General features: G+C 36.1%; 1 protein-coding gene across 1 annotated transcript in view; it reads left to right on the top strand.

Moving 5' to 3' along the window:
* PCLO (piccolo presynaptic cytomatrix protein) overlaps positions 1-23,033 on the top strand; it is a gene marked incomplete at its 5' end in the record, with an annotated part of 328,275 nt that overhangs the window by 222,018 nt on the left and 83,224 nt on the right. The window contains 2 exons of the mRNA XM_083859465.1: positions 22,201-22,309; positions 22,928-22,995. Of these exons, the coding sequence (XP_083715591.1) occupies positions 22,201-22,309; positions 22,928-22,995 (177 nt within the window). The remainder of the gene's footprint in view (positions 1-22,200; positions 22,310-22,927; positions 22,996-23,033) is intronic.

Below are 23,033 nucleotides of genomic sequence, written 5' to 3'. Positions count from 1 at the left end.
CAATCAGCCAGACAAGCTGTGTTGCAATAATTAGGCCATCTGATGTTCACTTAGATGAAGATATTCCCTGACTTCCCAGTCTTCTATAATTTCTTGTAAACTAGCATGGTAAAAAACTAATGGTGAACTTGATTTGTGGTGCTATTACTGCCTTTGCTTATACCTCACTCAGCAACCTTTGACACTAGCCAGACTTCTGTTAACCTGAGTTGAGGTTGGGCTTGTCCTGAGCCCTGTGTGTGCATGTCTGTTTTTAATATGTATGGATCACTTAAATAATATCTTCCCAGGCTTAAAAACAGGGAAATCATATATAGTGAAGACAAAAACTCTTATCCTGAAAAATACTGAAATAGAACTTCCTGAAAGAAAAACTACCTGATAGACATACAGATACTGAAAGATAATGACATCTGTTAAAGCTGTTAAGTAGGTCAGAGCGAAGAAACTGCACTGCTGTTGGAGAGTTCCATCTCATATGTGATCTTAGTCAATGGTGCCTTCCCCTCAGTCCAATCCTGTAGTACTTGTTTTGATCTAGATTAATATAGAAGAATAATTATTCTTCTCAAGATGCAGGAAACATTTCTTATGAAAACACTGTGAGGATGGTCTCAGAGCCACCTGCCTTCAAGAGTAGGTAAAAGCACATCCAATGTTCTTAGGATCAAAGTCTAAATATGTTTATAACAATAGCATATATTATAATATGTTATATATGTAATTACAATAAATAACAATAAGTTCTTAAATGTACTCAGTACCTTTGACTTGGAGTCACCTGCTAAGAAAGAGATGGTCAGATTTTCTAAATTCATTGACTGCCTTTAGTTGTGCTGAAAGTTTCCCAGGCCACATGGCAGGTTCCCCTCAGGAAAGTATTTTAGATGAGTGGGTCTTTGGCAATGCCAGAGATCTCTTTCATCTTTAGAAAACTGCAATCTCAGAACTTTAAGATGCCTTCAGGAAATGAAGCTGAGGTCTCTCTATTTCCTCTTATCCCTATTTATTCATGTTTCTTTTCCCCTCATATATAAAGCCTTACATATTTTTATACATTCAATTGTAACAATTTCATTCTGTAAGAAGACTTCTGATACAGAGCTCACTCTCTCTACTGCCCTAATATGGGGTCAAACACCAGAATTCCTCAAGTTGAGACTTAGAGCCCTCCTTTGGACTTTCATGGGAGGGCACAGCTTATGACCTCTTGGATCCACAGACCATAGCCACAGTGTCAACAAGAATACTTTCTCACAAATCTGGATCCAGTAGAAAGAAAATGTTCACTGCTTGTCACCAAGCAACTTTCCACACCAAACTGACACATGAGATGAACAGGGTGTGTCAAACAACATTCTGTTGCATGCAAAAGAGGGCCACACCTAGGCCAGTGGAAAATGATTTCCACCAAAAGCAAAATATGATAGGGGAAAGGAGAAAAGAGTTTTTTGATAACCTCCATCAGAGAGCAGCCTAGCTCCCTACTTTCAGTTCACAGAAGAAGGAGGCAGACCCAGGAAGTCCTGTCAGAAACCTCCCTTAACCAGAATGCTCCACAGCTCCCACCCATGTGTGGACTTTGGCTTCCCTAGTTCACTTCAAGCATCAGGATTCATAATGGAAGAATGTATACTGAGACATTCCTCAAAGGCAGAGAAGAAAAAGTCAGACACTCTTATCTACATGTGTCCAAGTATGGTTAGCACAGCTCTTAATTATTTCCAGAACAGGCAGTTAATCAAAAGGAAAATTATGATAAAGGCATAAGGACTTATATATGATGATAAAGGGAGCAGCTGCATTGATAGGTGAAAATCTACTACAAAAAAACAATCAGTTTCCACCCAGAAATGAGAGTGAAATATGAGAGAGTGAAATATAAGAGCCCTTGGTAGAAATTTTGAATCTGGGGAAGGCTGCAAATGAAAGCTGAAAGATAGCCAACGTTTTTTCATGGTGTTTAAGTAATCCCTCATGCACAAAGTCTACATTAAATGCAGAAAAAGAGTATTTATATGATCTACAGTACTTCCTCTGAGGAGAATGTAAATAAGGCTAATGAATAAACTAGAGAGGAGATAGCCAATGTGGGGAGATGATTAACTCTACTTTGGTTGTCTAGTACCAATAAGATGGATCTGGACATAATCAATATTGGGTAGAGGCTATTGGAATATTAGAATCATTGCTTAATCTTTAAAGATTTTCCTGAGTTGCGTGCAATGACATCTTTGAATACAGGTAGCTTTCTCACTCCTTCAGGAAAAGCTGCCAACTAGGTAGTTTCCAGAATCTGTTTCACTTCAGCCATGCCCTATGAATATGTCCCTTCATGTTTTTTCAGATCATAAATTTTTAATCATAGCTTTTTAAGTCCTTGTCATCTTAAAGCAGGCTATTTACTGGCACTGGGAAGACATTATTTCTTTCAAGTCCTCTCAGAAGGACAGAAGATGCAACTGGATTCCTGACCAGTCCATGAAAGGATTATAAAGAAAATGTTAACAGTTTTTCTACAAGTTGTTTGATACACTTCTGGGCTACTTTGAATAGCACTAAGTGATGAAAAACAAGGCCAGACTGCTTCAGAAGGTCTTTTGCAAAGACAGTACAGGTGTAATTGCTGTCCATCTTATCAAAGCTGTCTCTTGTCATATCGCAGACGTGCTTTGCATGTTGCTTGGAAAATGCAGTGTGACTGGAATGGTCATGGGCACCTAAATAGCTGGAAAACCAGAACAGAAGCAGTAAGTCACTATTCTTCTCTCTACTCTTATCACATTTCCATCTTAGCCCTCAGTTATAGGTGGGCACAATTGTAACTCTGACTGATCTTTTCTCTGGCTTTTCTCTGACCAGTCACTGGCTGGTCATTTATTGGTGGGAAGTGCAATAGGCATCAGGCCTTCCTGACTTTAAAAATACTGTAGTGAGCAGTGCTTGCTGTTTAGACAGCTAAAATTGGAAACATTGATTGGGGCATCACAGTGAAAAGAGATTTTCCAGTCCCCATGAAGCAAAGGTAGTGAAGAGCCAGCATCCTTTCTTGAGTCCCTCTGATAATTACACATCTGGCAGAAAGTAGATAGAAGCTGGAAAATGATGAAACGAAATTAAAAGGAACAAAAGAGGGTAGGAAAAGTTCTCAAAAACACTGTGGATTAAGTCTTAAATGAACAGTAATAATCTTTTCATCCTGCACTTCCATTTTGCAGTTTGGCTGCTTTAATTTATTACCACATTGGACAAAACAGTATTAATTTTACCCTGTTCTCTAAGTGTTAGTCTTCGTGATTTATTTTGCTGTCCATGCTTATACTGCTGGGTCAGAAGAGAAGAGAGCTTTCTTTCAACATATCCCCTGGGCTACAGGCTCAGGTATCTCTGTCCCAGCAGAAACTGGCTTTTTCAAAGATAATGTGCTCAACATAACAGGCAGCACCATTGTTTGGTTGTAAGCTTTGCCCTAAAGTCTTTAGAAAGGACTTAATCTAAAAAAAACCCAAACAAACAAACAAAAACAAAACAAAACAAACAAACAAAAAAAGACAAAACAAAACAAAAAATTAATAATAATAAAAAAACAAACAACAAAAAAACCCCTTCAGCTTTAATCTTAACTTACATAGTTGTGCTCGTCTCATCCACGTATTTTGTTCTGCCTTATACTTCTTTTTCATAGGTAACAATCCAAAGTATAGGATTATTCTTAAGTGTGGAAATGGACACTCAATATATAGAAAAAATGCCTTTAAAAATTTTTAAATCAATTTTTTAAAGGAAATTAGGTTAGTAGAAAGGACATCCTGTCAAAGTGTATAGCTTAACATGTTGGAATTAACTTAATATCTTCCAGAATGAAAAAAAGAGAGGCAGAAATCTTTGTCATGCTGGTTTAGCCATTCCCTATGCTGTCCCACTGACAGTGATCTCAATTCCATTCCTAATATGGCGGGAGTTGAGTTGTTCTGAGAGATTAGTTTGGTCTTTTACTAGGATTTGAGAAAGAAATAAGAATTATCAGAAGGAATGAGAATTGTTTTAGAACTTGTGTGGCACTTACAGAAAGAAGTGGAAGTAGAAACAATTGCAATATAAAAAAATGACTTGGAAATTTATGGAGAGCAGGTTACTGTAACACTGTGCACAACTTAATTTACTAAATCTCTTTTGTGGTGTTTGAAACACACTTAGAAAATAGCACTTTTTCATGCTTCAGAAAATGTAGAATATATAGTTTAAGGAGTTTTAGTTTAATCTTATGGTGCCAGAATGATATAACTGGCATTTTACAAGGATACTTGATTAGAAAACTTCTTGTTTTATACTTAATACTTAAAATATTAATTTCAATGAGAAGAACCGCGTAATATGAGTTTGTAAAGTTTCTGCCCAAAATGTAATTGCTGTATATTTAATTTTTCTGCAACAAAAAAATCAGCATTTAAAAGAGATGTTAGAGTGTAATTTGCATCTAGGAATTAGTTGAAAAACTGTAGAGACTGAGTTTTAGGATCTTTTTTAAATTTAATCTATAGAAGAAAGGAAAACTCAAAGGGTACTTATAAATTTGTAAAGCTATGGGAAAGAAGCATTAAATATAACTATATTATGACCAGTAAAAATATGGCTGCTTGCATAATGCCAGCTACGCATTTTTTCACTCCTGCATTTAGTCTTGTTATGTACCACATAATCTACTACAGTTTATACCTTCTTTATGATCAACAACTCTGAAAATAACTTGAACAATTAATTATTGATGAAAATCAATTTTGCTAGAAAAGGCTTATTATAGAAATTGCACAAGGAACATGGATTCTTAATAACAAAGAAATAATTTTCTGAAAACATTCATATAGAGAGATTGTTTTGGGGTTGTTTTTTTTTTGTTTGGTTGGTTTTTTTTTTTAAGTCTTAAATAGATAAGTCTGATTTACGGAAACAAGAAAAGTAACTTGGATGCTTCAATCAGAGGGAAGAGGAAAATACAGTCACTAGATATTCCAGAGGTAATGAAGTGAAGAATCATCACAAAGGTCATGAGAAAAACATTTTTCAGATGGTTTAGAACACAAATTGTGGGAGATCACTGATAAATGTCATTGGTGTCATAACTAGCTTTCAATAACACTCCACTAAGCTCGTATTAGAAACTACTACTAGCTATTGTAAAGTACTTATGAGGAGCTAAGCAATTAGTAATTTTCAGATGCACAGCTTTTGGCAGTATTTATTTTTCAGGACCTTGGTGAACAGTTCCTGTTAGAAAGAATATCCAGGAACTTCTTGGAAAGAACCCTCCTTTCCTCCAGAGAATGTGCCTGCAGCCCTGTTTCTCTGAGCACAGCAGGTACAGCAGCAGGCAGCATTGTCACAAAGCTTTCTTGGATCCTGCTGGCACCATGCAACTTTCTGCTGTCCTCTAGGATCACACTCATCACAGGTGCTTTGTGGTTCTTCCTCTGACATTTTCATATACCACCCATCCGTGTGGTCCCAGCCTTCCCATCTTACTCTGGAATACTTAATCTGCTTCTGCTATATTCTGGCACTGAGTACTTTTAAGGCTCATTTGCCTCCATAAAAGAGTTTAACTCCTTCTTTCGCTATTTTTAAGATACTGTATAAAAAACAAGTGGGTGCAGGTGTCTTTCCTGTGTCGGTACTCCCAGTACACACTGGCAGAGGTGGCAAGAGGTCAGTAACTTTTCTGGTTTGGGCAATGCTTGGGTTTAATTACTTTTTGGGCTTAATTACTGCTTCCAAGATATTCAGGGATAAAGCTACATTGGATGAAGTCAAATTTCTTGAAGCGTGTTCTATTCCAAAAACCTGATTAGATAATACATAAGGTATGACTGGGAAAATCTTGTATAGGGATATTGAGATTTCTTTGGGAAAAAATAAACAGGTGATTGTATAGTTTGACAGTAAACAGAGAAAAGTGTTGATTAAAGTGACTAATCTTCATCCAGGTTTATAATTTTGATGTTTCAGGATTACCATGTAAAATTAGGTAAATATGACTTCACATTTCTTTATGAAAAGTCTGGAAAAAATCCACATTAACTGTACTTGTACTGTAAAAATGCAACTTAAAATTCAGCTTAAATTGAAGATATTGAATTTCAAATTATCTATTTTATTAATGACTAAAGCTTGAGAACATTTAATCAAGCAGAAATTGAGTCCTAAATCCTCATTTTTGCTCCACATTCCAACAAAATCAAAACCTTTTGGAACAAAGAACTCTATTAAAGAATCAAAACTTTTGGTGAAACCTTTAAACCTTGGTAAAAGTAACTGATAGGAGACCCTCTTGAACTGTTTCTAATTAAAAAATAATAATTTGTTGTCTGAAATATTGCTTGAAAATTAGGAAGATGTGTTGAGGTTTCTTTTCCTGTACAGACCCTACAGTGTTTGAGCCAAAAACTGATTGAGGTCTATATTATTTCTCCTTGATTGTAATGGAGGTATTCAGTTACAAAATAGACATAGAATAGTTTGATATCTCTATAAATACAATAATAAGTGGAATTCTGTTAAGATCTTTGGATTTTATGGTCCATTTGAAAACTTATGAAATTACCTTATAGGTACATTAATATGTTCTAGGCAACTTTTCAAAGTGTATTTTTTAGGTACTTAAATATTATCACTTCGGGAAAAAATGAATTAATCATGATTTGGGTGGTTGTGGGAGATCTAATTGATTAGAAAATTGATTAGAATTGCAGACAGTTACATTCAATTCAGTAAGATGACAATAATCTTATAGTGTAGCTATTTCCTCTGCATATTGGAGATCAGATTTCATGAATGATGTGTGGTAGAATGAGCATTTTTAGGTCAGCATGTACTGGCATTTTCTTTCATATAATCAAACTAGAATATAAAATGTAAAACACTTGAAGGCAAAGAGGTTTCAGACAGCCAACCTTGGTGTCTGGCAGACATGGGCAGGTAGCAGCTATTTTCTCCAGGGTCTGAGCTCTGCTTAAGTCTCCGAAAGGACACAGCATCTGGGAAGTGGTTCACACTGCATTTGAAACATGTAGAATATTTCCAAGTCATCATGTATATGGTGTAGCTGATCCTGACCATTTTGATGTGAAAATGCAGTGGTTCAGTACCTGCCAAGGGAACAAGAAACCTCAGTTCTGGGCCTTCCCCAACACAGATGCTGTTGAGTTGCCCAGATACTTCTGCTCCTATAGAAAACTGCATCTTAAGTGGTGTTTACTATAGAATGTCATTAAAAATAAATGTTTGGGGCCATTTTGTTTTTACTTGGATCTTGCTTTCTGATTTTCAGCTCGCCCATCTTCCAAATTATAAGGCCTAATTTATTATTTGGTGTGGTATTTCAGGTATTTCAGGTTTTCTGGGAAAACACTACTTTTTTCTTAATAGAATGCAGAAGTGCAACAGAATTTCTTTCTCTTGATCTCATGTACATTTTCCCCTGCCATTATCACACATCTTCTTGTTATTCTCCAAACCACGTGGTTATGAAACAGGAGCTTTCCTGAGAATAATTTCCAATGAAACCATGAAATGCTCCAGTCATGGCAGAGTGATCCTCATTCCAACTGATTTTTCTTTTTTTGGTGTATTACACTGGCTTTAACAAAAGGGATTGTTCATTAGTGTATTGCTATGTCACAAACCCTTTATGTCTAGTAAGTACCTTATTCCTATGTTTATAACATGTCAATCTTTTGGCACTGTCAGTCCAAAATAAAATGTGTAGAACAACTCTATACTTTAATTCAGATCTTAAATTGGATTTTTTGAGTAATAGTAAGGCTTCACATGGGAAAATTGAGAGAGAAGTGTCTGCCTTCTGATACTATGGAAGAAAAGAAAAAAAGTTATTTGCAATTTCAGTGAAGTTTGTACAAAGGTACAGAATAACAAGGCTGCAGCTCTGTGTCTACTTCTGAACGCCAAGAATTCCACTGAAGATCCATTTACCTATGTAATATTAAGCATATTCCTATGAAGTTTGACTGTAGGGACCTTTTTCTGGAGACTCATTGCTGCCAAACCAAAAGGGCATGCTAATAACCAAGAAGTATTAAATCTTACAAAATCCATTAGGCCTTAAAGATGATACAGGTAATTTGATGATAAAGAACAATCAAACTGTAGTAATGAGTGCTTGTACTAGAGTAGTTCCTTAGTTTTTGAAAGAGTAAAGGATTTTCTATTGGCTAGATTTGTTTTTCTTTCTTTTTCATAAATTTATTGCAAAGAGGACTGTAAGAACAGAGTAGAGACACAGTGATACGCATCTACAAAAAGAAACTCAAATTAAAGAAGCAGGGAAAAGATTTGGAATCTTTTTGCTTGCTTAGCTTTCTACTCCCTTCTCATTCCAAAACAGGAGGAAGCATGTCTGGAACAGCCTTTAAAGATACCCAAACAAGCAGAGTTAATTTTGATGCTGCCCACAAGCTCTCTTCTAGAGGAGTTCAACTTTCAGAGGCAATTTCTCTTTCTGAGCACTTACCAGAGCCAGAATACTGCCAACAACTGTTATATTGCACAGCAGGACCCAAGATGCTTTAACCCAGGCCTTTGAACTTGTATATTGAACCTGTGAACATGTGCAGTCAGACTGAATTACAAATGCACATTAAATATGGGACAGGCCTGTGTTGGAAGGTTAGGCTGCACATTAGGGCAGGCAAAAGGTGTAAAAGAGCAGGAAGGATGAGAAAAGGGCATTAGGATGATCTGCTTAGAGGAAAGGAAAGGTGCAAACAGAGAAAAGCAGTGTAGTGAAAAACAAACTCCCATATTCATTATTTATATTCATGATATATGTTCAATATTAGAATCTATTTTCATGGGGAAGATGAGTGCCATTTACCTGCCCATGTGCAATGACAGGGCCATTTGCAGGTGTTGTCCAGTCACCCTAATGAACAGAAGGCTTCATTATTTCTTAGTTACTAGATAATGTGCTGAAGAGCACCCCATGAAATTAACCTTTAAGATGACAGTAAAAGGAAATGAGTCATTCCAGGCAATGCTCATCATGGTGTGAGCTCTACGCTTGCTAAATGAGTTCTGTCACAGTGTGGGTGAAGTGGAATCAATCCATATAATTCATACATTTGCTGCTCGTACAGACAGTTTTGGAACTGCAAAGTAGAAATAAGCACTGACTTATGTCTAACTAAAGCAAAGTTATGTATTAAATTAACTGATTATACTTTTCAGATGGGTCTGAAGTAACTGAATGGAAAGAACTGAGAGTTTCTGACTGTGTGAAAGGAAGGATAAAAGCAATCAAAATTCTAAGAAAGTAATTTCATGACTGATAGTAAAGAAAGAAAAGATAAATCTTTCATCATCTTATTCACAGACCACTGTAGTATTCTTAGAAGTATCAGCCTATCTCAGTGATACTAATACCTCTGCAATTCACTCAGTAGAAGCTGAGTGATTAGTTGCAAAGCAGGGGCTTTCTTCTGATTAAAGAGCTCTAGAGAACATGAGACAAGAAAAACACTTCCCACTGTTATGGAAGGAGTGAAGATCCAAAGCAGGAGCTGAAAATACCTTCAAGTATGACAGTGATCCTTGTTGAATATGATGCAGGCAGAATGATAGATATGATAAAAACAGCTTTACAGGAGATGAACATGAAGAACACTCTGCTCTATCTGGATGAATACCCTTCAGTGGTGCACATGGATGGGCTGCAATGCTGCCTCAGAGGTTCTGTCTCTGAATGGAGACTAACTAGAAGAGCACCTGGCAGCTACAGCAGAGAAACACTTCTCTGCTGTCTACACTTTCCATAGATATGGAAAAATTTGGTGCCACCTAATGGACAACCCCCAGCTCCCTAATTCTGAATGTGTTTTACAGGAATGCTTTTGCATGCTTTTCCAATCTAAAAAAGGATATACCTATATTTGTTAATGATCCACACAAAGAATTTCTCATTCAGTACCTTAATCACATATCTTTGGATGCAATATGCATTGTTTAAAGGTGAAGACTTAAGAAGCCCCGTGGGTAATACAAAGATTTCTGTATTTGATGGCTTTAAATTTATGAACTGGGGTCATCTCACAGCTTCCTCAATTGCATCCATATAACAACACATAAAACTAAATTACTGCACTTAAGTGTTCTGAACTGTTTATGGGTGAAATTTAACTAGCTATTCTGTCAGTCACATAAATTATTCTAGACCATCCTTAAGCAAGTTTACTGCTACAGCTGCATGGACATGGCTATCTCTTTCAGTAGAAATCATGACTATGTCAACAAAACATTTAGCCCAAGGGGTTTATATCAGCACCTGTACACTTGCAGAGTATATTAGAAAAAAGGAGTTGGACTATGGACTATTACAATGACTGCTGCAATGAGTAATACTGCAAACAATTGTTATTCCTGAAAAAGCTGTTAGTGATTGCCTGATTGCATGTCATGTTCTCCAGAAGCAAAGGAGGTAAGAAAACATAAAAGTGTATCTCTTTAATCAGATGAGCCACCAGACACCATAAATTAAGCACACCTATCTGTGATATCTGTATAGATGTATTATGTTTATATATCCTGAAAGATGAAATATCTCCTCTTGCTTGTTTGAGCCTGCCTTCTCAATAGCATCATCCCTAGCTGGAAGTGAACATTAGTATTAGAATTTCAATTTGATAATCATTTTATATTCTCAGCTGTCACTGAATTCAATGGTGCAAGTAAAATCATAGTTAGTTTGATGAATTCCAATTTGTAAAACTGCATGCTTTGAAGAGATGCATCTCTGAATTAAACAAATTTTTCATCTACAGTTTACATTTATAGGTTTTTAGGATGCATTATAGGTTTGGTTATTTTCATTTGCCTGTGAAGAAAGATACTGTAGAATTAGGAGTGTTCCTGAAGGCATCCAGGCAAAAGACAAAGAAGAAAAAAAAATAGAAATTGTATTTCTATTGCTTCCATTCACTGGAATGAACTTGGAAAAAGAGATTGGACTTTATTATTTTCTTTAAAATTTTTTGTATATTTTTCAAGATCAGTTTTGATGGGGCTTTGAGCAACCTGACCTAGTGGAAGGTGTCCCTGCCCATGGAAGGGAGTTGGGAACAAGGTAATCTTAACAGTCCCTTCCAACCCGAACTATTCTATGATATTATGATTCAATAATTCAATACAGTATTTATTATCAGCTATTAAAGAATCAAATTAGATGAATCTGTTTTGTTACTTTTGTTACTTTTGTTACTTTTACAGAAAGTAATTATTAGCTTTGGTGAAGATAAAGAAATGCCTTTGAAATTGGCTGAGTTCATAGACAATTTAACAATTCCTTAGATACTTTTCACCAAAGAAGAATTGCTCAGAGACTTTCATCTCTAAAGAATACAATATCATTTGTGACTCATTCTTTGATTGTATTCAGTATGTTTGGGGGATTTGCAGTTTCAGATGCATTTTTTTATTTCTTGCATATATTTTTGCCTTACTTTTACCTATTGTTGTATAACTGATTCACAATATTTCACATTTGCAGTTGCTCAGCTTTGAGTGGGAGTCCTTTAACTTAAATTTTCTGTAGAATAAAGAAAATATGTAATTTTTATTCTGTTAAATACAGCAGCTATTTTTCCTTCTTTTGCCTGGGAAAGAATATTTAGTGGCTTGATGTAAAAAAAGCAGGGATGATTGTTTCATTCTCAAACACTGTTTGACACTAATAATTTTAATGTTTGACACCTGGGAAAAAGATTCAGACATGTTTGATAGCTTTGATGAAAAGAAAGATGTCTTAAATGATTAAGCAGTGAAGTGATCAAACTCCTTTGTCCTTGTTGACCCACAACATATATTTGAGCTTGAGTCTACAGATGAAATGTCAGTTTAACATTTATATTTGGCAGTTTAAAAAATAATGCTTGATATCTCACTTGAGTATATATTTGAAGGAGAATAAGCCATTGCAATACTTGTATTAGGGTGAGGGCGCAGTGCTGAGAATTTGGTAACAGTTCAGTGTTTAAATGTGAGTTTGATGTGTAATTAAAACACCCCAGTCTGAAGAAATAGGGGCAGAGTTTGTCTTAGGGCTAGTGTGTAATTCCTGAGTGGAGGCTATGAAAGCATCAAAGTAGACAGGCTGATTGCTGCTGTTGTTACCGGACAAGGGGTTGCCTGTCTGGGCAGCAGTTTCTGGTTGCTGTACAGTAGCAGGAGCAGTGGGTCAAGTACCTGCACGATTGTCACAGAGCACTCAAGCTGATGACACATCTTTCCAGCACCTTTCCTACCTGTACCTGCCATTGTTCCATCAAGCCCAACTCTTGTCTTTTGACCCATCTCAAAGCCATAAACCACATCTCATAGGCTGTCTTATTCCTTATGAGTTTTGATGCTTTTCCTTCAGCAGAATAACTCCTATGTGCCTTCAGGAGACTTGAAAGCGAACCCTGAGCTATCAGCCCTGTTCTCCTTTCTGTGGTCATCAGCTGCAAGCAGGGCCTTGCAGGGCACTCCTGTGTTTGTTGGCATGCTTGGAGTAACAGGGACTTCTCCCATGAGGAAACTGCTTTCCCTGGAGTGGCACAAGTTTCATTTCTACAGCTATAGCTATCAGGCAAGGAATGTGGTATCATAAGTTTGTTTTACTTGTCTTCTGGGTGCTTACACAGTGAATTCAGTACATTAATTGTGATTGTAAGGAACACATAAATACACAGGGACAGGCTGCTAAGAGATCATTTGTTTTAGTGTAGATAATGAGAAGAAATAGCAGCTGCTGCTAATCAGTATGTGTGTGAGTATTCATAGAAGTTGATTAGGTATATAGCTGCCAGATAATCACCATCAGATCCCGCATGTTCAGAATAGCTTCAGTAATTGTGCATTCAAATTCCTTTTAAAAAACCTTACAGAGAATGACAAAGCTATGGGTGTAATCCTGCATCATTTATTTGCAATGCTATTTTGTCATGCATGAATTCTACATTTATTACAATGAACCTGTTTGTAAGAATAATACTTCTTCTTTGATCAAGTACTGCAGATCAAATTTGTATAAAGAGATGTTAATAAAAAAATATTCAGCTGACAATGAAAAGTATGTTGAAGATGTGTAAACATCAACAGAATTACATTCTAAAGCAGTGAGGGGAATATTAATTATTTGAAAGAATTTAATTTTTAATTAAATTTAAATATTTTATCTTATTATTTTAAAGACAATTTTAGTTGCATATCATGGACCATTCTCACTGAGATGCATGACAGTCATTGCAGGGGCTCACTTTCCTTTCTCTAATTCATGTTGCAGTTCTATAAGTGTACTCTTACCCTGGTAGGCAGCTATGCCCCACACTGCTTTTCTCTCAGTCCCCTGCAGTGAGATGGGGAGAGAGAAATCACTCTACCACATCAAAACCAGTACAGCCAGTTTAACTGCCCTCTAAAGTATGACCATGCACAGGTTTGCATACCTAGACTGATTAGATCTCTCGAATTCTACTCATAAAATCTGCTCTCAAACCACAGTCAACAAAATCAGATTTTTTTTTGATTCTTAGTTCCTAACTCAGATTGTGCAAGACAATGTTTGAGCTTCCAGGAAAGGCTACTTTGGGATCTCCAATCTTGGCTGAGCTGAGCAGCCTTAGCATCATGAGGGAACCTTTTTGCTCTGAACCCAGCACTGAAATTGGACTATCATTAATATTGCTAATCAGATGTTCCTAAAGATGAGGTTTGTGTCTACATTCATCACTAATCTTGAAAGAACAAGTAATTATTGAAAACTGAAATTTAACTAAGAGTTTTTCAACTTTCTGTTAAAATGCCAGTTCTAACAGGTAATTATTAGTGTCTCTTATTTGGACATATGGAAACCTGTACTTCTGAAAGGTGAATAATCCTAACATTTATCACTAAATTCCTTTATTAATGGGTCATAGGGATACAAAAGTTGGAAAGTTAATACCCAGCCCTAATACTTCAGAAGTACTACATCTTACAACTCTATTGTTAGTAAGATTTCTGATGCACTTAGCTTTACTAATGGCACTTGTCACTTGGACATCTCAAAGTTAATGTACAATAGCATTATCTTTCCACTGTGCCTTTTAACACATAAACAAACTGAGGCACAAAGAGAATAATTGGTGGCTTTTGCTGCTCACCTGGCTGGTTGTAGCAGAAGCAGATAATATCTGCTTCTAAGCATCTGAGGGGTTGTAGCAGACTAACAGCTCAGTCTCTGATGGTGCCCCATTAATTCCCTTCACCTGAAGTTCACTATCTTTCAGTTTCTTCTTCTCCTTGATAAAGTACAGCTGTCAGTCTGCTAAACTGAGAAAAAAAAAGTCCTTTCCATTTTTTAGGACAGATTTATCCCCTTAGATGACAAAGGAGAGAATCAATACACATATTTTTTGATGTCTGAAAAGTAAATATCTTACCTCACCTTGCATTATGGGCTCTTTTTCTAACCATAAGTGGAAGAAAGATACCTGAGGGATGTGATTCATCTCATTTCAAATTGGTGTCAGTTGAGATGAGCCATCCTAAGAGGAACCTGCCTCTCTTCATTCATTAACTACCCAAAATTCCTAGACAGCTACTGAGGCAAGACACATCCCTTTTTAGAGCCAAAAATTGGTACATTGATTCTAAGCCCAGAAAAAGATAAGACCAAAGCAGCTGCATGCATGTGTGCATGACAGTTTATTCCCTGCATACACACATACCGCTTTCCATGCTCTTTTCTGTATTGTTCTAAGTCTGTTCAAAACTAGATGAAGAATAATTAAATAAAAGATAATTCTATGCATTTTCACTTGTGGTTTACTTGTGGTTTCACTTGTGGTCTGTTGAAACCAGCCAATAATCAAACAATTTTTTCTCCATACTTTCTACAGCTATGGACATGTATGTGTCAGGAATTTCTACAAACATACATTTAGTTTCTACAAGGGAAACATAAAACATGTTCATTTAAATAAAATCATTCCAATTACAGAAAAATTTAGCTCAACTTGATTTAGAACACAAGCAAGTTGATTCAGAGTAATGTAATGAATTAATCTTAACTTGTATTATGAGGAACATAATTTCCAAAAAACTTTTCTTAAAAGGAGAATTATATGCTTTATATGAAAAATAGATATATACAGGAGATTAGAACTTCATAGCACTGGCCAGAAATATGTATTCACTTTCCTTAGCTTTCAGGTTACATGACTCTCACAAATGAGATAATAGTGAGTAAATTCTGCTTTATATTTGAATAATCACAGTGTCAAAACTGTAAAATTACTCCCAGAGTACAGAGGATGATTATCGACAGAGTGACTCCTATTAGAACACATCAAGTAAGGATCTCACTCTATTCCATGTGACAGACTGGCATTTTAAGGTCTTCAGCCATTCTCATTAAGAGTTGACTTTTTACTTAAACATTGGTGTTTTTTTACTGTGAGTCACAAAAACTTTCTGTTCTTGTTTCTATATGACCTTAAGTAGCATTGACATTGAATGCATAACCATGGCCTTTGCTCATTCCTAGCACGCTTTCAGTATTTAAATTATCCTAATAATTCCATTATTTTCTGAATTGGGCCCTGTAGTGCCTTAGTGGTGACATTGCTGGAGACCAGCAAGGCATTCACCAAGCAAGGGTTAGACCCCCAGGTCTGTGTGAGAGGAGCCTCTTCAGGAAGCCCCAAGGGACTCAGAATGTTGGGGGTCCTCATTTAAGAGCAACTTTTCTTTGGCATTAGTTCTTTCTCTGTCGTACTTTTCAAATATACTCATTTTCTCTCAAGCACCAGAATGTGTATATGCAACTGGTGTGTCCAGAAAGCAAAGGATGCCAACTACTGAGTCTGCTTCTCACCCTCTGGGTTCATAACTGTGTGATGGTCTCAGAGATGTGCCTTTTGCACACTTTCAGAAGCAGACAGCAATTGTTTTTTTCTCTACCTCATACCCCTGTGAGACACTGGAAAATGATGCTGTGTTACTCTTTATCCTTTTTTCCTTATCTCAGGGTCTTTGCCCTGTTCTTTATCTTCCTGCCAGTCTTTTTATAATTTCAGGCTGCACTTCGATTTAGTCAGTGCTTTGCTAAAGTATGGTTCTGCCTTGTCTTTTTTAAGCTGCTTTTCCTTACCTGACCAAAGTGTCCTCTGAAACCTCATTTTAATGCGTTAGGATCTTGATGACATGCTAACCTGTGTGCCATGAATCACTCTTCCAGCAAAATTCTTCTGGGAGTCGTACATACATAAATTCCCACTCCTATTTTATTCATCGAATCATAGAATATAATCATAGAATATCCTGAGCTGGAAGGGGCCCAGAAGGATCATTGAGTCTGATGCCTGCCCCTGCACAGGGCAGTCCAAAGCACCACAGCATGTGCCTGAGAGCCTTGTCCCAGTGCTCCTGGCAATCTTGGTGCTGTGACCACTTCTGTTCCACCCTGTTCCTTTTCCTAATACCCAGCCTAACTCCCCTGACAGAGCTTCATGCCATTTGCTCAAGTCCTATTGCTGGTCACCAGAGAGATCAGTACCTGCCCCTCCACTTCCCATTGGGAGGAAGATATAGACAATGACTGGATCTCCCCCCAGTCACCTCTTCTGTAGGCAGAACAAGCCAAGTGACCTCAGTCCAACAACATTGAAAAATCTTTGAGAGACGTCTCAATAGAGACCACAATAGAACAGTGCTTTGTATAGACTTTGTTTGGCATGTTTGTCATAATTTATATTCTTAGGCAGAATAGAAAGTAACTAATAAAGGGAGAGTGATTCTTTAGACATACACTGTAGCTTCCACAAGAACTGGGGGTTTTTTGCATCTCATGACGTGATTCTTGCCCCCACAAAGGAAAATTTTAAACCCAAATATCACTACATTCACAGAAGTAACTGAAAGAAGTAAGACTAGCAGAACTGCATTTGTGTAAAGAAGAATAAATTATTCCTCAAAAAGGGAAATTGAAATAAAACTCACTGAATTCAGAATCCAAAAATATAAATATATAATGCAGGCTGGGATATACTAGTCTAAATTAATATCTGACATTAAACTCCCACGAAAATGGTTTTATTTATTTACCATTCATGAAAGAGACAGCAAGGAGAAATTCCTGCAGCCTCATTGTTCACTAATGTTTAGGTGAAACTTAAGGTGACTTGGAATTAAGAGACTTTTGCATTCTACCATATATTATTACATAATTTTTTAAAAAACACCCTGAAATCATAGTAAACTGCTTTTAAAAGTAGAGTTGGGGTTTTTTGGAGCATAGCCTAATAATGAAATTCTTAAGACTTTCAAGTCCATTACAGCATTTTACAAGAAGCTTGTTTCTCTGGCAAAATCATAATGTCTTATATGATGTTACTGAAAACAAAGTAAATACACTCTGCTCTATAGCATCAGTGAACACTAAGCTGCAAAAAAACACTGTTTTTTCTAAAACACTGAATAATTACAATGCATCACAACATTTTATTCAGAATGGATTAACTGATCATCTGTCTGCCACTAAACTAATCTTTGAGGATATTATAATGGTGAAAGCACTATAAACTTATCATTTATATCATACTTATTTTCATAAAGAGTAACTCTAAACTTCATTTAACTTGTCAGAACTTCAATTAGGTCACACAGGTACAAGCAGATCATCACTTGTTGCTCTAACATAGTTCAGAGTGAAGGGTGATCTATGGAATCCTGTGCTAGTACATGTATAAATCTGGAGGCAGTGGTGGGGTATATAGCTGTCAAAAAATACAAAGAACACCTCAAATACAATGTTGATTTGCTCTGGCCATGCTTTTATAAATGTCATTTTATAGTAGTATAACAGCCATGAGGCATAGGAGGGCCCATAATATATATATTTTTTTACTCAGTGAACAACATATCTGTTTTTAAGAATCGTGAGGGTTGTCTGTATAATAATTATTGTAATAAGTGGAAAATATTCAGCCTGAGTGTGAATGACAAATGGAAGAAAAAGGTTAAGGTGTCTACAGAAAATAATGAGTTTTGGTGTGATTCATGCCCAGCAGTTTGGGGAAATACATTAACACATTGACTTTCATCAGCCTATTTTGAACCATCAAAAAGGTTTAGAAATAAAAGAAAAATAACTGGAGAGCACTGACCATAAAATGATTTAGTGCTGAATGTCAGATTGAAAGTTTATATTGTTTCTCCTTATTCCAAGTGCACATTTAACTTCTACAGTTAATTTCTGGAATTTCAAAGTTATGTTTCTGAATTTTAATTCTTACATGATATAGAAAGATAATAATATTCAAATTTTACTGTTTCAAGATGCTAGTCTGTAGAGTCCAATTTCATTTTCCTCTGTGAGCATTACATCAGAGGAAAATGCAATTCAAGCTGACATATTTATTATGCATAAGAATAAAAAGTACAAACTATGAAGAAGCAGATAATGAACCCCAGGAATCTGGGGGTATAACTGTGGTGCAACCAAAATCAGAGGCTGTATTCTAAGACTGTAATATTTAGATATTTTTAAATTCCAGTAGGACAGCACTTCTGAGTTTTTAAAAGGAATGGAAAACTAATCTGTTTTATACACAAGTAGAGTTGGAAATAATTGCAAAATCTTAGTGACACAGCAAACAATTTTTCCACTTCTTGGGTGCCTTGGGTATACTGAATAAGGGAAGTTGCAGTATAATAGTGTATTCAAAGTGACTGAGATTAACTTTATAATACTATACATTATGTTACAAAGGAGAATAAAATTCAAGAGATGTTCAGCAGTTCAGTTTAATATTTCTCTATTTGAATCAACTATGTCAAGACTCATATTTAGAGAAATCAAATCCTTGGATGATTTTCAGATTCCTTTCAATTTCAACTTTAATCATGCAGCTAGTTTATATCTGAGAGATGAGTCTGAAGAGGAGAGAAAATATTAGAAATCCTGCAAGGTGGGTGAAAACTGAAATAAATATTCTGCCTTCCAGTTTACAGAAACTCTAATACAAGGACCTATTCTATCTGCATATTTTATAATTTTTGTTTTGTGCTGTTTTATCAATAGGAATGTTACATCTACAGCCACATTCAGTTAAACAGTGCAGATTTATCACCCGGGTGATGGAATGAAAGATATATTTATTAAGAGTGTGGGAGCTGATATTGCTACAAATAAGTTGCTGCTCACCCAATAAAGTAATAAAGAAAAATAATAAAGAAAGAAAGATGCAAGAAGAAATTATGTATTTCATTATAAGGGCAATTACTAGTACTTCCTCAGTCAGCAGAATTTCCATGGAGCAATGCATATCTTCTTATCTACCTATTTTTTTATTATTATTATTTTTTACCTACTAAACTGGTGACTTGAAGCATACAAACTTTTGGAAATGTGACTATCATGTCCTGGCTACCAAAGACCAGTGACAGAATATGATTGATTTTAGGGAAAAAAATTTATCGCAAGTCTCTTGTATTTTCTCAATACTTTTTTCCTCCTTTTTGTTAATTACACTTGCATTCCTTCTAAAGGTTTTCTTTGCAACATTACCCTTTTTTTTGAACAAAATTTGTATAGCAGTTACATGCTGAGAAAAGAGAAATCAGCTTCTTGCCTACATTTTTTTTTCTTAGACGCCAGGGCTTTCAGTCTGATCAGTTCAGTCTTGTTGTAATTGTTTGATTTTAAACATTCATGGATCCACAAGGCACATAATAAAAAGAAAATTCCCCTGTACTGGCAGCCTAAATGGATCTCTGTGTTAGCTAAGGCTGTTGAAATTCCATTTCCTTTCAGTTTATTGCTTTGTTCATGTGTCTGTGGCCCTTCTGACCAAGTGAGTGACTGCAGTGGTTGAAACTCTCACCAGTGGAAATCAGACTTGGTTTCCAAATCCTGGCACTGCAGTGGTACTAGTCTTTTTAAAGTGCTTTCTGCTAGTCTTTTAAATTAGAGTTGTTGATGATAGCCTTAGTGCTCCCTTGGTAAATTTTCTTCTGAAGACATACCAGCAGGCTGTGATAAACCCAGGAGAGTAGCTCAAATAGCCCAAAGTATTTTGTCAGTAAACCCTTTTTATTTATTTATTTATTTATTTTTGGGTTTTTGTTTGTTTGTTTGTGGGGGGGTTTTGGGTGTGGTTGGTTTGATTGTTTGTTTGTTTGTTTGTTTGTTTTTTAATAAAAAGATGTTAACTGCTCTTTCAAATATCTGACTCTTTCAACTTTTGTTCTTGCTCCTTGCCACTACATGGAAGTTGTGGTTTTGCTTGTTCCTAATGTCATGAGGTTCATAATGTCATACAATACATCCTATGCCATGGTAGCATTATGAGGACACACATTAAAAAAGAAAGACAAAAATAAATTCAGTTCCTTCCTTTCTGGAAGCCTGAAGACCAAGCTCGTGCTGTTATATTTGTATGACTGAAAATCAGGGGGAAATGAATTTTCTCATAATTACTGTTGCTTTTTTCCAGAGGAACTGAGTTTCAAATCAGATCTGCTTTACCAAGCAAAAGCAGGATCATGTTTTTGAGCCATGGCTGGTAAATGAAAGGGGATAAATTAAAGGAAAAGTCAAACCTATTTTGGCATTAGGCAGCTGGCTTTACTGCCTTCTGAGCATCGCTTTTTAGTCATTCTGTGCAGTTTGTTTTTCTGTAAACTTCTACAAACATAATGATAAATTCTGGCTGACAACAGTTATGAGCAATTCTGATATTTCAACTCCTAATTCGTGGAATCATATGGAAAATTTTGGGATATAAATGTGTATGTTTATTTCTCATATTCTTTCATTGTCAAATAATTTAGTCTGATTTATTCCATTTTTTAAAAATTATATTTTATTTAGCAGCATGCTTTTCTATGAGTTTATCTCCACATTTCACTTCATTATTTTTCCCATTTGTTATATGCAACAGCACAGGATTTTGAGATTAAAATATGACCCAGGTGAAGACTTGGTTTTATCTGTGTAAGTGGTAGCAAGCTAAGTGTTTGTGGTTTTCTTTGCTGTGTGGGTGATGTGATTTCCAGATGTTTTGTAATGCATTGCTTTTAGTGAACTATTAATAATTCAGTATCTTGTCCCATTAAGCAAATTTTTCCCACTAGAGCCAGAGGCTTGGATTTTGACACTTGTTCATTGGTGAGAAGTTAATCTTTTTGGAGTCCTCCTTATGACTAATTAATTCAAACCATGAACCCAGTTCTCAGAACCTCAGTTGTAAAGTCCAGATATGAATCTAGGGTTTGCTTTGTGTAAGCATTTCACCTTAACCAAAAGATTTCTCATCTTATCAGAATATACCTCTCATGATTTATAGAAGGATTGACTGCACATACTGAGTATAAAAATTCCTTATACAGATATATTGAACCATACTGAGTCTCCTGGCTCAGTCCTGGGACACTTGGAAGACACAGCAGATTAGATCAGTATTCAGTATTTTTCAGCCTGATTAATATAGTTCTTTTTACATCCTCCACAATGAAGTACGTTTATTTGTTTTGTCAGTTTTTTATGGGAAAAGATACAGAAGAAAAATTTGAACCTGAATACTACCAGGCTGATATTTGAAATGTGGATGCACATTTTTTTTTTCATTAAAATTGGTTAGCCCAACAGCCTTCATTTTTTTGTATTTTTGTAAGTGACAAAGTAAAGAAAATGTCTTTGAATTATCTAATCACATTCACAAATTAATTCCATTTTGAGGCTCAGCTTCTTAGCAGCAATTTGTCACTGCAGGAAATAGTTATCTTCCAAGACCATGGCTGGCCAGGAAATGTCTGATATATAGAATGCTTTGGTTTCTTTGCCATGCTGGTAGGTGTGCATGTTTTTGATATTGGAAAAAAAATTTGATATCATGCAACTCAGACTGTGGAGACTGCATGTATACTTTGAATCAGAGAGAATTAATCTCCTGTCTTGTTTCAGCAGGTAAGTTATAGCTGAAGGGACAATAACACTTAACAGTCTAATCTGTGTGAAGTGAAAGGGCTTTGCTAATATCTTGTGCCTTTGAATAACTTTCACTGAAAGTCACATCAAATTGTCTTGTTAAAACAAGGCAAAAGGATCTAACTGATGCCTGTGTCAAACTCTGGGGCCTTGACCTCTTGCTGTTTTGCCCTCCTTCTTAGGAATGCAGGTGCTGGAATGGAATGGCATCCCCTTGACTGGAAAAACTTATGAAGAGGTCCAGAACATTATTATTCAGCAGAGTGGGGAAGCAGAAATATGTGTAAGACTGTGAGTTTTTCCCCATCTTTCTGTTTCCATTTCTTTTTGGCTTTTCATGGCTTTTGGTTTCTTTTTTTTTTTTTTTTTTTTAATTTTAATTTAAAGTTGTTAAGGTGGAACCTTTGCTAGCACAAAGCATTAATGTAATAGTAAGGAAGAGTTCACTGTGACCGTGGGAGATCTTTTTGTTCTGTTTTTCTCTTAAAGTCAGAAGGAGAGATGAATTGAATCAGATGCTAGTAATTATGCTTTTATAAACAATGATAACTCCATTGTCAGGCCACAATTTCCTCTCATGACAAACATACATGAATTTTCTGGTGTAAGAAAAAGAAGGTAATTTAGCAACAGCTTGACTTCAAGTGAAATCGGTATCCTTTAGATGAAAGTCATTTAAGCATCACAAGAAATGCACACACTTGCATTAAATCCATTAAAGATTTCACCTTAAAAGAAGCTTTTCTTCTCAGCTCTTTAACAGCACTGCAAATATATATCAGCTAAGAAGGGACCATGCTTGGGAGCTGCTTTCTGTCATGAACCACTACTCATTTACCTACTTAATACAATAATGAGGGTATGAGGAAAGAGTTTCTTTTGTCTCAGGCTTCTAATTGCTTTCTTTAGGGACCTGAACATGCTCTCTGACTCCGAGAATCCCCAGCACCTGGAGCTGCATGAGCCAGTAAGGGCAGGTGAGAGACAAGAAGTTGTTTTGAGATTATAGGACTGG

This window comes from Zosterops lateralis, assembly GCF_965231275.1.
Source record: "Zosterops lateralis genome assembly, chromosome: 4".
NCBI classification, from domain to species: Eukaryota; Metazoa; Chordata; class Aves; order Passeriformes; family Zosteropidae; genus Zosterops; species Zosterops lateralis.
The sequence above is the reverse complement of the archived record's forward strand: the minus strand, read 5'-3'. Positions and strand labels throughout refer to the sequence as shown.